Source organism: Oncorhynchus kisutch, linkage group LG28 (assembly GCF_002021735.2).
Source record: "Oncorhynchus kisutch isolate 150728-3 linkage group LG28, Okis_V2, whole genome shotgun sequence".
NCBI lineage: Eukaryota > Metazoa > Chordata > Actinopteri > Salmoniformes > Salmonidae > Oncorhynchus > Oncorhynchus kisutch.
The window spans coordinates 24909315-24922062 of record NC_034201.2 but is presented as its reverse complement, the minus strand read 5'-3'; the positions used below and the strand labels follow the sequence as shown (position 1 = coordinate 24922062).

Below are 12748 nucleotides of genomic sequence, written 5' to 3'. Positions count from 1 at the left end.
AGCTGTAGATCTCTGCAGTTCATCCAGAGTGATCATGGGCCTCTTGGCTGCATCTCTGATCAGTCTTCTCCTTGTATGAGCTGAAAGTTTAGAGGGACGGCCAGGTCTTGGTAGATTTGCAGTGGTCTGATACTCCTTCCATTTCAATATTATCGCTTGCACAGTGCTCCTTGGGATGTTTAAAGCTTGGGAAATCTTTTTGTATCCAAATCCGGCTTTAAACTTCTTCACAACAGTATCTCGGACCTGCCTGGTGTGTTCCTTGTTCTTCATGATGCTCTCTGCGCTTTTAACGGACCTCTGAGACTATCACAGTGCAGGTGCATTTATACGGAGACTTGATTACACACAGGTGGATTGTATTTATCATCATTAGTCATTTAGGTCAACATTGGATCATTCAGAGATCCTCACTGAACTTCTGGAGAGAGTTTGCTGCACTGAAAGTAAAGGGGCTCAATAATTTTGCACGCCCAATTTTTCAGTTTTTGATTTGTTAAAAAAGTTTGAAATATCCAATAAATGTCGTTCCACATCATGATTGTGTCCCACTTGTTGTTGATTCTTCACAAAAAAAATACAGTTTTATATGTTTATGTTTGAAGCCTGAAATGTGGCAAAAGGTCGCAAAGTTCAAGGGGGCCGAATACTTTCGCAAGGCACTGTATACACGAAAGGGAGCTCCAGAAATGTATCCAAATTTGTGGACTGCTCTCAGAATATGTCTTACTCTTCCAGTGACCATAGCTGAAGCATCAAATCCTACCTAAGGTCCACCATGTCACAGGAACACCTTAGTGGCCTTGCCGTCATCCGTATTAAACATGCAATTGCTGGGAAGATTTCTTATGAGGATGTTATTGATGACTTTGCATCAAGGAAGGCAAGAAAGGTCCCAGTTTAGATGGCAGTTGTGCAATTTAGTTTGTGTTTCTTGTTTGAAATGCAATAGTGTAATAATCAGGTTCTCTTCTTTGACATTGTGATAATAATGTAACGGAATTGTACCCTAAACCCCTTTTATTATTTCAGCCGAGTGTCATGCACAGAATCATATACGTCAGGAAAAACTACGCCTCTATGGGCCTCGAGGCTATCATGCACATCATCAAGCAATACCTCACTAGCATCGTATTCAAATATTTGTCATTCGTTTACACAATAAAAAAATGAAAAAATGTCTTACAGTTTGATTATCCATTTGGGGAGATGTATTTATCATATCAAAATATCAGTCTCATGATCACACAGACAATGACATTCCTTAGTAATGGATTTTGTAGTGTTCCCTTCCTGTGTCTACTGGTATTCGAGTCCAGGTTCTGGCCCATTCCTGAGAGTATTTGCCATGCCATACATAATGGATACAGGCAGCAGCCTTTAGTTCACTTGACATTTTGAAAAGATGTGAGCTACAGTATGAACATCCAAAAACCTACTTCATCCAGTGCAAGCCATACACTAGTAGTATGTGAAAATATCCAACCAATTGTGTTATTACAAAGTCATGCTGAAAGTGAATGCTAGACTAAGTATATCAAGCATTATCTTCTCTAACGCATATGAGAAACACTAGCTGCAGTACAGTCAGAGTATGTGATGTTTAGCTACACTAAGTGATGGATCACTCAGAATGGCCAAGTCAGAATTTTTTTTATGGATACTTTAATGAATACTCAAAAAAAAAAAAAAATACATTATCAGCTTCTGTGTAATTGAAAATCTGTGGTCATCAAGATTACAAAAAAGGAAATAAATTAATTTCAAGCTACAGCTGTTAATTTCATCAACAAAATTGTGATTCAAATATTCATCAAACACCTATTTTTCAGTGGCAATTGACAATACTTTAACTGACTAAAGAGACCCTGAAAAAAACTATAACTAAACAAATATGATTTTTCATTTTAGTTGACTAAAGTGAGACTATAATTTGACTACTACATGGATTGGACAAGAGTTTCTGGAAAGATTGAGAGCTTTTCAGTGATAAGCACAATTAATATTTGCAGCACAGATGCTCAGGGCAGTTCTATACTGCACTGGGAAGGATGCTCCACATCCACCAAACACAGCCTAGCCTACATCAGCTGGTGAGCTGCGTGGGAACAAGCAATGAGTGTGGGTAGACATGCGCTCCTTTGGCTCCGCCTCTGATTATACAGATTGTGCAGACGACTCTCTTGCTTCCCCATAGCTAACAAGTCCCCACCAGCCTTCTAGTAAGATACCCGTTGCCTGGTTAACAAACACAAGATGCTTTACAAAAATAAAATAGCAGCATTAAGTTTAATAGTAAAACTGTCGAGCTATGTTTCTCTCCCTTGAGTATAGAAACATTTTTGAATTTGTGGTCGCGCTCAACCCTCCCACTTCTCCCACTGCATTTTATAGCCAGGTTCTGAAGCCAACGTACTAGCCAAATCTCTTTTCCTCAGAGAAAACTACTTGATTCTAGCCATTACTGTTCAAAAGATATGACCCTTAATACCGGCGCAACGTTTTTCTATTGTTTATTGGCATTTTACATTCATTAAACCAAAGCAGCCATTCTTAAACTAGGCTACTTGCAGACCAGACCTTTAACCATTTGTTAAGGCTACACCTTCAGTGATGTTACTTCAATACCTAGTTATAGCCAACAAACTAGGGCGTGTCCAGCAGGTCAACATTCAGTAACATTCAGATAAAAATAGGCTATGTAGAACAAAAATGCCTCTGACATGTTGAATAAGAAATAACGTTGACTCATGGAATTTCTATTTGTAACATTCAAGAATGTTTTGAAAATGTAAGTGGCCCTGGTAACACTACCAAACATTCGATGGCACAAAAATAATGGTAAATGAGTAGCAAACAAGTTGACTAAATCCATCTTGCCACTACACTATATATCTGACTGGGTTAATAACTTTGAGTTAATGTGGACCCAGTGACTCAAACTTGAACCAGGACTCGACCACTGGTGATTCGGACTCGATCCCAACTTGAGGTTGAGTGACTTGATTATATCACTGGGTGAAATAATCATTAGCCCGTTCTACTTTTGGACATCAATTTGGCAGTGGAACGTCGATAACAGAAATGACACGACCGAGTGACAGAGGAGCAACCAACCCATATTACCTTGCGGCATCATCTGGTGATTGTGTTACACACTCTCTCTGCGCTTGTGTGTGTCTGTTTTGCATGCAATGCTCAATATAATGTAGGCTCAATTAGGAATTTACACACCCAGATAACTGTTACATATAGTAGTCATATGTTTGCTGTTGGGAATATGTTATGCAGAAAACTGTTGGTAGGACAAGGCTATATAGATTTGTACACATGGAAGTCAGTTATTTAAGTTTACTATAGGTTGAGGCAATACAAATCTGATGTGACTAAAACGAAAGAGCATTTAGTTGACTAAAATGGCCCACTGTTTCTATAATTGAAAATAACTAGATTTAATGATTATACAAATGACAAAAATGAGACTAAGACAATATTTGTCAAAATTACCATCTAGAAGAGAGCCAGAATGAACACTGAGCTACAGTAATAGATCCTCCAACAGCCTCTACATTACAACTAATACTACCTGTATAACTTCAAAGACAGTACAGTATTCAATAATTATTCTAACCTTTACCAATATCAAGTGTGTTTTAGGTTAATGAAGGTCAATGGCATATGAAATTAGCATAAGAGGCGGTCCATGACAATGACATAATACAAAAACCATACAGGAGAAAGCATTTAGCTCAATGGCTGCAACGCAAGGCAATATGCATAACATTATCCTGAAAAATTAAGGCATCTGTATTTTCCCTTGTGCACTCGTGAGTTCTAGTCCATTTTTTTGTCCTTGACCTCCTCGTCATCCGTGTACTCTGTGGGTTCTTCTCCAGGTTTCAGAAGTTTCCCAACGTAGTCATACTTTTCTGTGAAAGGAAAGATGAAAATTACTGAGTCCCTCAGGGACCTTCAGACAACAGAGACCATCTCAAGAACATAATAATCACTGTGTGGAGAACAGCCTTGTCCCCAATTTCTTTATTTTTATAAAAGACTCCCATGTGTGGGTTTAAATTTAAAGCAGTATTCAATGTAATGTAGATGAAAGTGTATCTAACAGATGAATTTTGATGCAAAGTAGCATTATGTTATCCCCTGGCATGGTACCATATTTTTGTATGCGATGTAGCCAACTCGTCTATCATTGGCAAGTCATACAAGAGGAACACAGTAGTTGACTTAAGCACAAAAAGACTGGACCACCACATGACAAGTTATTCCCTGAAGCACATAGACATATATTTTTAAACACCAATAGTTCTACAGGTAATCAAAGCTGTTTGGTGCATCAACAACTTGCACTGTTGAGTGGATAGTGGGGGCGTGTTTTGTAGCAACTACTACCAACTCCTGCATCAACTCACGAGTGAACTGGGTCTCCCATTCATTGAGGCTTTCCTGTTGCATGGCGTTGAGGTCCGAGAGGTCGTCGTAGGTCTCTTTCAGGGCCTCCTTCTCCAGACAGAAGGTGGCCAGGCCCCTGGAGGCATCTTTACCAGCAAACACTCCATAAGGACCCTCTGGAAAACATCACACAGATTGATTTGAAATTTAGCCAAATATTTTTTTAACTAAAATGTGATTGTGAAGACAGAAAATAGCAATTTTATTTATCTAATTAAATTCCACATGCTCTCCAACATACATACAGTAGCTTACTGTAGTCTGATGGCTTCAACGATAAGCCCCCCCTAACAACAAGTCCTCTATTCTAATGTTGAGACTGACAGAAGGCACAGACTGAATCCTTTAAATGAGAGCTAGTACTGGTTTACAATATACCTCAACAATACTTTTTTTGTGCAACCATATGGTCTTGCTGAATTGAACATTCAACCTTTGTGCAAGGCATTCACCTGTGTCAACCTTTATTTTGAAATAGCATGAAGGCAACAAGCACACACCTCAATACAGACTGAGCAGATATGCCATTTCTATACATTTGAAGGAAGGGTGTTCTTCGGGGATTGTGTGACAGTGCAGGATCAATCAACTTGGTGAGAGGTTAACGTTACATGCCATTGTGCCAACTCGGACGAACACGCCACGATTCATAAAAGAAGGGGATGTGGCGTTTTAGAAGGTCGTAGTTAAAATGCAACAACTTCGAGATACAAAAAAAATACACATAATTCAATAGACAAAGTAACAAGTCTAAGAATAAAACTGACTGACCAGCAAGACAGTTAGCTACGGTTGTGCCAACCATTCATTTGAGCAGAGTAGCTGGTGTTGCGCCACATGAGCACAAATAGCCTGCAACTTATTTTACCTGGCCCGTAGAATGTCTTTCCTCTGGTAACATCGAACACCTTTGAATTGACAGACATAAGAATTCTTGGATTTTGCAGGCCATCGTACGGTTGTAGCTCCTCTAACGTGAAATCTCTTTTCTTGAATTTAGGCAGAGGTTCCTCAACCTCGCCCATATCTGCAGGCGTATCTCCGCGGAAGATTTTGTACAAAAGAAATATGCAGAGGCCAAGCAGACTCAAATTCAACGGAGACGTGAACATTTCCTGCAAAACTCCTGGAGTAGTTTCATCTGCTCCATTTGTATCAGCCATGTTTATCGCTGTATGCTTCTTCTTCGGTATCTTCTTTGATGGGGTAAACGCGATTGGCATCCAATGTTTATGGTACACTAACGCCACCAGCTGGACGGGGTATTGAATAGAAACTAAAAAAACATCGGGAAACGGGGAAAACGACATTATACAAAACAAATCACGTCAACTATTTTTGTATGTTTTTTAAAAATTAAATCATACTTCTTCAATCACAGTCCACTCTAAAATATATCCCTACACATGCTCAGGGGCCTGTGATGGGGCTACATTCACCGACAGGATTTCTTGCACTGCCTCGGCTGTGAAATCAGACCTAAAAAACATTTAGCGGCATTCACGATTCCAATTTTCTTAAACTTTTTCTCTGCTTGTGCTGTACAGTTTATGACCATTGCAATAAATAATACAGAGTCCATATTTTTAACATGTAGCATTTCACTATCTCTCAGTTGATGGGACACCTTCACTGGTTTTGGTGGCTCTACTACCATTGATTTTTCCCTGCTACTCGTTCCTTCCGATTGTTTCACCGCCTCCAGATAGGAGGCACACTGGACACTCCTTACCATCTCATTCTCCTTCACCTTAACAGGGCACTCCAAGAATTCCTGGAGATGTTCACCTCAAAGGTTGCAGCATTTCCCTTTTCATCTGGCATACGATATTCTATCCTTCTTCACACACTTGACACATTACCAAATATTTTACATTTATGACAGGGGCTTGTGCACAAAAGCTCTTACAGGGTATCTCATGAATCCTAACTTTATGACAAGGAAGAGACTCAAAAAAGAACAGTAGCATGGATGAAGTGAACTTCCTTTCTCCATCCACCATACAGGTGAATCGACGTGCACCAACTACTCCATCAATGTCTTCAGTTATATCCTCTGCCTTTATTTCTTGCACCACCCCAGAAATACCCCCCTAGATAGGCGCCTTGCTCCAGAAATTCATGCAGTAAACATTACACTCAGATATCTTTTTTGAGTCTTATTACACGCATATTGTGCTCTGCAGACGCACAAGAAATCTAAATAAGACCACTTCTTGTGACTCTCACCGACTCCACACTTTCTTCCAACACATTCCAGATTTTCCTGGAGAAATTAAGCGGATTTCCCAAGTAGCATTCATCCAACCAAAAACGGGTCTCGTGGTTTCCTCTTTTCCAACATAGCGTTACTTCTCGTTTCCCCTTATCTTCGCCACTGTAACACACTCATTCTCACTTTCTGTACTATTAGCTTCACTCGACTCACTAGCAGTTTCAAACAAAACCTCTGTTTCCGCTATCTTCCGTCAGTGTTCATATATAATATTTGATAGCAGGACTGTCTTCTTCGGTATCATGGCGTTCGCACACTTTGTATGTGCATGCCGCCACCTACTGTGCGGTACTGTGTGGTCAATTACTTTACATTTTGCGATACAAAAATAGAAAAGGAAGGAGGGAAATGATAAAAATGCACCACCAACGAACCCTACACCTACATACCCCCTGTCAATATTCAATAGCGCTTACACAAAGCGTGTCATGACTATGAAAATTATATATGGATGGGATGGACAAAAATCCAATCCGATCATTTGTTTGTTCGACATGGTGAGATCTTTTTATGTATGTAAAATTAATTATGCGAGAAATGGCGGTGGGAACAGACTTTATGCACAAATATTGATATATAGTGCCTGTCACGAATATTACCGAAGGTGACTCCCCTTCTTGTTCGGGTGGCGCTCGGCAGTCGTCGTCGCCGGTCTACTAGCTATCGCCGATCCGTTGTTCTGTGTTCCTTTGGTTTTGTCTGATTGGTATCACCTGTTTCTTGTTTGGTTGTTAGGGGAGGGTTATATATAGTTCGTTCAGCCCGCTTCTGTTTCCTGCGGGCTTGTCAGTCTGTTTTGTTGTTTGAGTGTATTTTGTTTGTATTTGGGTTTCACGCTGTCCGTTTATATTTCTGATAATTCGTTTTTCTACTTTTGGTTCATGTTATGTTTCCGGGACATTAAAGCGTGTTTTTTCCCCACATCTTTTGCTCTCTGCGCCTGACTCCACACCTCCTCACTAATTTCTCGTAACAGTGCCTTCAGAAAGTATTCAAACTCCTTGACTTTTTTTACATTTTGTTATGTTGCAGCCTTATTCTAAAATGTATGAAATACATAAAAAATCCTCAGCAATGTACATACAATACCCCATAATGACAAAGTGAAAACAGGTTTTAGAAATGTTTGCAAATTTATAAAAAATTAAAAACAGAAATACCTTATTTACATAAGTATTCAGCCCCTTTGCTATGCTACTTGAAATTGAGCACAGGTGCATCCTGTTTTCATTGAACTTGTTTTCATACAACTTGGCTCTGACATGCACTGTCACGTGATAAATTAAATTGATTGGACATGATTTGGAAAGGCACACGCCTGTCTATATAAGCTCCCACCATTGACAGTGCCTGTCAGAGCAAAAACCAAGCCATGAGGATGAAGGAATTGCCTGTAGAACTCAGAGACAGGATTGTGTCTAGGCACAGATCTGGGGAAGGTTACCAAAACATTTCTGCAGCATTGAAGGCCCAAGCCACAGTGGCCTCCATCATTCTTAAATGGAAGATGTTTGGAACCACCAATACTCTTCCTAGAGCTGGACGCCTGGCCAAACTGAGCAAACGGGGGAGAAGGGCCTTGGTCAGGAATGTGACCAAGAACCTGATGGCCACTCTGACAGAGCTCTAGAGTTCCTCTGTGGAGATGGGAGAACCTTCCAGAAGGACAACCATCTCTGCAGCACCACCAATCAGGCATTTATAGTAGTGGCCAGACGGAAGCCACTCCTCAGTAAAAGGCACATGACAGCCCACTTGGAGTTTGCCAAAAGGCACCTAAAGACTCCCAGGCCATGAGAAGCAAGATTCTCTGGTCTGATGAAACCAAGATTGAACTCTTTGGCCTGAATGCCAAGTGTCACGTCTGGAGAAAACCTGGCACCATCTCTACGGTGAAACATAGTGGTGACAGCATCATGCTGTGGGAATGTTTTTCAGCAGCAGGGACTGGAAGACTAGTCAGGATCGAGGCAAAGATGAATTGAGCAAAATACAGAGAGATCCTTGATGAAAACCTGCTCCAGAGCGCTCAGAACCTCAGACTGGGGCAAAGGTTCACCTTCCAAAAGAGTCTCTGAATGTCCTTGAGTGGCCCAGCCAGAGCTCGATCGAACATCTCTTGAGAGACCTGAAAATAGCTGTGCAGCAACACTACCCATCCAACCTGACAGAGTTTGAGAGGATCTGCAGAGAAGAATGGGAGAAACTCCCCAAATACATGTGCCAAGTGTAACCGGTGTGAAATGTCTAGTTGGTTAGCGGTGCACGCTAATAGCATTTCAATCGGTGACGTCACTCGCTCTGAGACCTTGAAGTAGTCGTTTCCCTTGCTCTGCAAGGGCCGCAGCTTTTGCGGAGCAATAGGTAATGATTCTTCATTTTCTTCATTGAAGGCAGCTGTTGATGTGTTCAGTGGGTCCCTGTTTCGAGCCCAGGTTGGGGCGAGGATGGAGCAAAAGGAACACCTACGTGAGATTGCTATTCAATGACTACAGCTCAGCGTTCAACACACTAAGCTAAGGACCCTGGGACTAAACACCTCCCTCTGCAACTTTTTTATGGTCTTTTATGTCCAACAATTTTGGCTCAGAAAACTTGGGAGGTCAGGGTTGGGAAACCCTGCAGTAGGCTATAGGCCTATGTTAATCACATTAAAATACACTTAATGTTCAATAAATTAATTTATATTTTTCTATTTGTAATTTGTCACATTTGAGCAATGACGTGACAAATCTTTGATTTAGTGCATTTTCATTGGGCAAGCATTATAAAAACTGCCTCAATATTTGTGGCCATAGGTGGTAGTAGGTGGTAATATCTCTTCTGATCCATATCATGCTGGCTCCATAGTGTGTTAACAGGAAAATGGTTCCAAATGTTTTTCCACCATTCCCATAGGACATTTTAGAAACACTTAAATAATGGCTGTGCTTTGTGTAGACTTACCCTGGTGTGATGATAACCATGTAAATCTCTTGGACAAGGTGACTTTTATCAATATATTCGGCTCTATTTATTCTCAGATTCAAACATGTTAATTAGCATTCAAGTAGACATCATGCAAGACTACAAATCCCTGCCAGCTCCTACACATCATCTCTAGCTGACAACTTTGCTAACAGTTATTGTGTCATATTAAAACTTGCACAAGACAGTTCACAGAATTGTCAATTTACAGACATTTAGCCAATTTATTAATGACAAAATTTAACTAACATTAGATAGTTAATCCAGAGATTCTTAACTGGCGCCTCCAGAGATGCAACCTCTCTCATCTTCACTCAATGCCTATGTTTACCCCACTGTACCTGAATCTATCCTACCATGCCCAGAAATCTGCTCCTTTTATTCTCTGTTCCCAAAGCACTAGATGACTAGATTGCCTTTAAATAGCCTTTAGCCGTACCCTCCTCCTATTCCTCCTCTGTTCTTCTGGTGATGTAGAGGTTAACCCCGGCCCTGTGTCCCCCCAGGCGCTCTCATTTGTTGACTTCTGCAACCGTAAAAAGCTTTGGGTTCATGCATGTTAACATCAGAAGCCCCCTCCCTAAGTTTGTTTTATTCACTGCTTTAGCACACTCCGCCAACCCTGATGTCCTAGCCGTGTCTGAATCCGGGCTTAGGAAGGCCACCAAAAATTCTGAAATTTACATCCCCAATTACAACATTTTTCGTCAAGAGAAAACTGCTAAAGGGGGCGGTTTTTGCAATCTACTGTAGAGAGAGCCTGCAGAGTTCTGTCATACTATCCAGGTCGATGCCCAAACAGTTCGAGCTTCTACTTTTAAAGATCCATCTCTCCAGAAATAAGTCCCTCATTGTTGCCGTTTTTATAGACCCCACTCAGCTCCCAGCTGTGCCCTGGACACCTTATGTGAATTGATTGCCCCCCATCTACCATCAGTTTGTATTGCTAGGTGACCTAAATTGGGATATGCTTAACATCCTGGCCGTCCTACAAGCTAAGCTAGATGCCCTAAATCGCACACAAATTATCAAGGAACCTACCAGGGACAACCCCAAATCCGTAAACATGGGCACCCTCATACAGTTGAAGTCAGAAGTTTACATACACTTAGGTTGGACTCATTAAAACTAGTTTTTCAACCACTCCACAAACTTCTTGTTAACAAACTATAGTTTTGGCAAGTCGGTTAGGACATCTACTTTGTGCATGACACAAGTCATTTTTCCAAAAATTGTTTACAGACAGATTATTTCACTGTATCACAATTCCAGTGGGTCAGAGGTTTACATACACTAAGTTGACTGTGCCTTTAAACAGCTTGGAAAATTCCAGAAAATGATGTCAATTGGAGGTGTACCTGTGGATGTATTTCAAGGCCTTCCTTCAAACTCAGTGCCCCTCTGCTTGACATTATGGGAAAATCAAATGAAATCAGCCAAGATCAGATCATTTTTTTGTTGACCTCCACATGTCTGGTTCATCCTTGGGAGCAATTTCCAAATGCCTGAAGGTACCACATTCATCTGTACAAACAATAGTACGCAAGTATAAACACCATGGGACCACGCAGCCGTCATACCGCTCAGGAAGGAGACGCATTCTGTCTCCTAGAGATGAACATACTTTGGTGAGAAAAGTGTAAATCAATCCCAGAACAGCAAAAGACCTTGTGAAGATGCTGGAGGAAACAGGTACAAAAGTATGTATATCCACAGTCAAACGAGTCCTATATCGACATAACCTGGAAGGCCGCTCAGCAAGGAAGAAGCCACTGCTCCAAAACCGCCATAAAAAGCCAGACTACGGTTTGCAACTACAAATGGGAACAAAGATGGTACTTTTTGGAGAAATGTCCTCTGGTCTGATGAAACAAAAATAGAACTGTTTGGCCATAATGACCATTGTTATATTTGGAGGAAAAGGGGGAAGCTTGCAAGCTGAAGAACATCCTCCCAACTGTGAAGCACAGGGTGGCAGCAACATGTTGTGTTGGTGCTTTGCTGCAGGAGGGACTGGTGCACTTCACAAAATAGATGGCATCATGAGGTAGGACAATTATGTGGATATATTGAAGCAACATCTCAAGACATCAGTCAGGAAGTTAAAGCTTGGTTGCAAATGGGTCTTCTAAATGGACAATGACAACAAGCATACTTCCAAAGTTGTGGCAAAATAGCTTAAGGACAACAAAGTCACAGTATTGCCTTTAAATTATTTCACTTGGGTCAAATGTTTCGGGTAGCCTTCCACAAGCTTCCCACAAGTTGGGTGAATTTTGGACCATTCCTCCTGACAGAGTTGGGGTAACTGAGTCAGGTTTATAGGCCTCCTTGCTCGCACACGCTTTTTCAGTTCTGCCCACAAATTTTCTATAGGCTTGAGGTCATCACAGAGGCCTGACCTCAATCCTATGGAAAATTTGTGGGCAGAACTGCTAAAGCAGCTCATAGCCTGTGGCAAAATGAGGCGACGCGACCAATCAAAAAGGTTATTTATTATAAACCAAACTATTAACTTTAAACAAAGAAAAAGGAATGAGGTGTGAAAGTATCATAATGTAAGGTGTATGTAAAGTGCAGGGATGTGTGAATCTGTGTGTGTGAATGACTGAGTGAAAACTATGCAGAACTACAAAGGAACAAACAAAACAGGTTCATACCTGGAGGAGCAGAGAGAGAGAGCGAGAGACAAGTGATTAGTGAAGCCGTTTAATTGCCCTGAGCCCAGGTGACTCCAATCACTGCCTGCAGGAGGAACCGCCCCTGGACTGCAGAAGAGGAGCCGTGACAGTATGTAAACTTCTGACCCACTGGGAATGTGATGAAAGACATAAAAGCTGAAATAAATCATTCTCTACTATTATTCTGACATTTCACATTCTTAAAATAAAGTGGTGAACCTAAGACAGGGAATTTTTACTAGGATGAAATGGCAGGAATTGTGAAAAACTGACTTTAAATGTATTTGGCTGAGGTGTATGTAAACTCCCGACTTCAACTGTAGATATCATCCTGACCAACTTGCCCTCTAAATACACC

General features: G+C 41.0%; 1 protein-coding gene across 1 annotated transcript; it reads right to left on the bottom strand.

Annotated features, from left to right (window-relative positions):
* Positions 1–2496: 2496 nt before the first annotated feature.
* On the bottom strand, positions 2497–5738 carry LOC109872886 (membrane-associated progesterone receptor component 1-like). Its single transcript, XM_020464301.2, has 3 exons — positions 5336–5738; positions 4428–4583; positions 2497–3929 (listed from the first exon to the last, which is right to left on the bottom strand). Exons 1-3 carry the CDS (start codon positions 5688–5690, stop codon positions 3835–3837), a joined length of 606 nt encoding a protein of 201 aa, XP_020319890.2. The 5' UTR covers positions 5691–5738; the 3' UTR covers positions 2497–3834.
* Positions 5739–12748: the final 7010 nt, after the last annotated feature.

Coding starts and splice junctions, on each gene's coding strand:
- LOC109872886 (XM_020464301.2), bottom strand. CDS start 5,690: ATGCCAATCGCGTTTACCCCATCAAAGAAGATACCGAAGAAGAAGCAT. Junction 4,584..5,335: donor AAAGACATTCTACGGGCCAG/GTAAAATAAGTT, acceptor GATGTTTTCCAG/AGGGTCCTTATGGAGTGTTT. Junction 3,930..4,427: donor ATGGGAGACCCAGTTCACTC/GTGAGTTGATGC, acceptor TTCCTTTCACAG/AAAAGTATGACTACGTTGGG.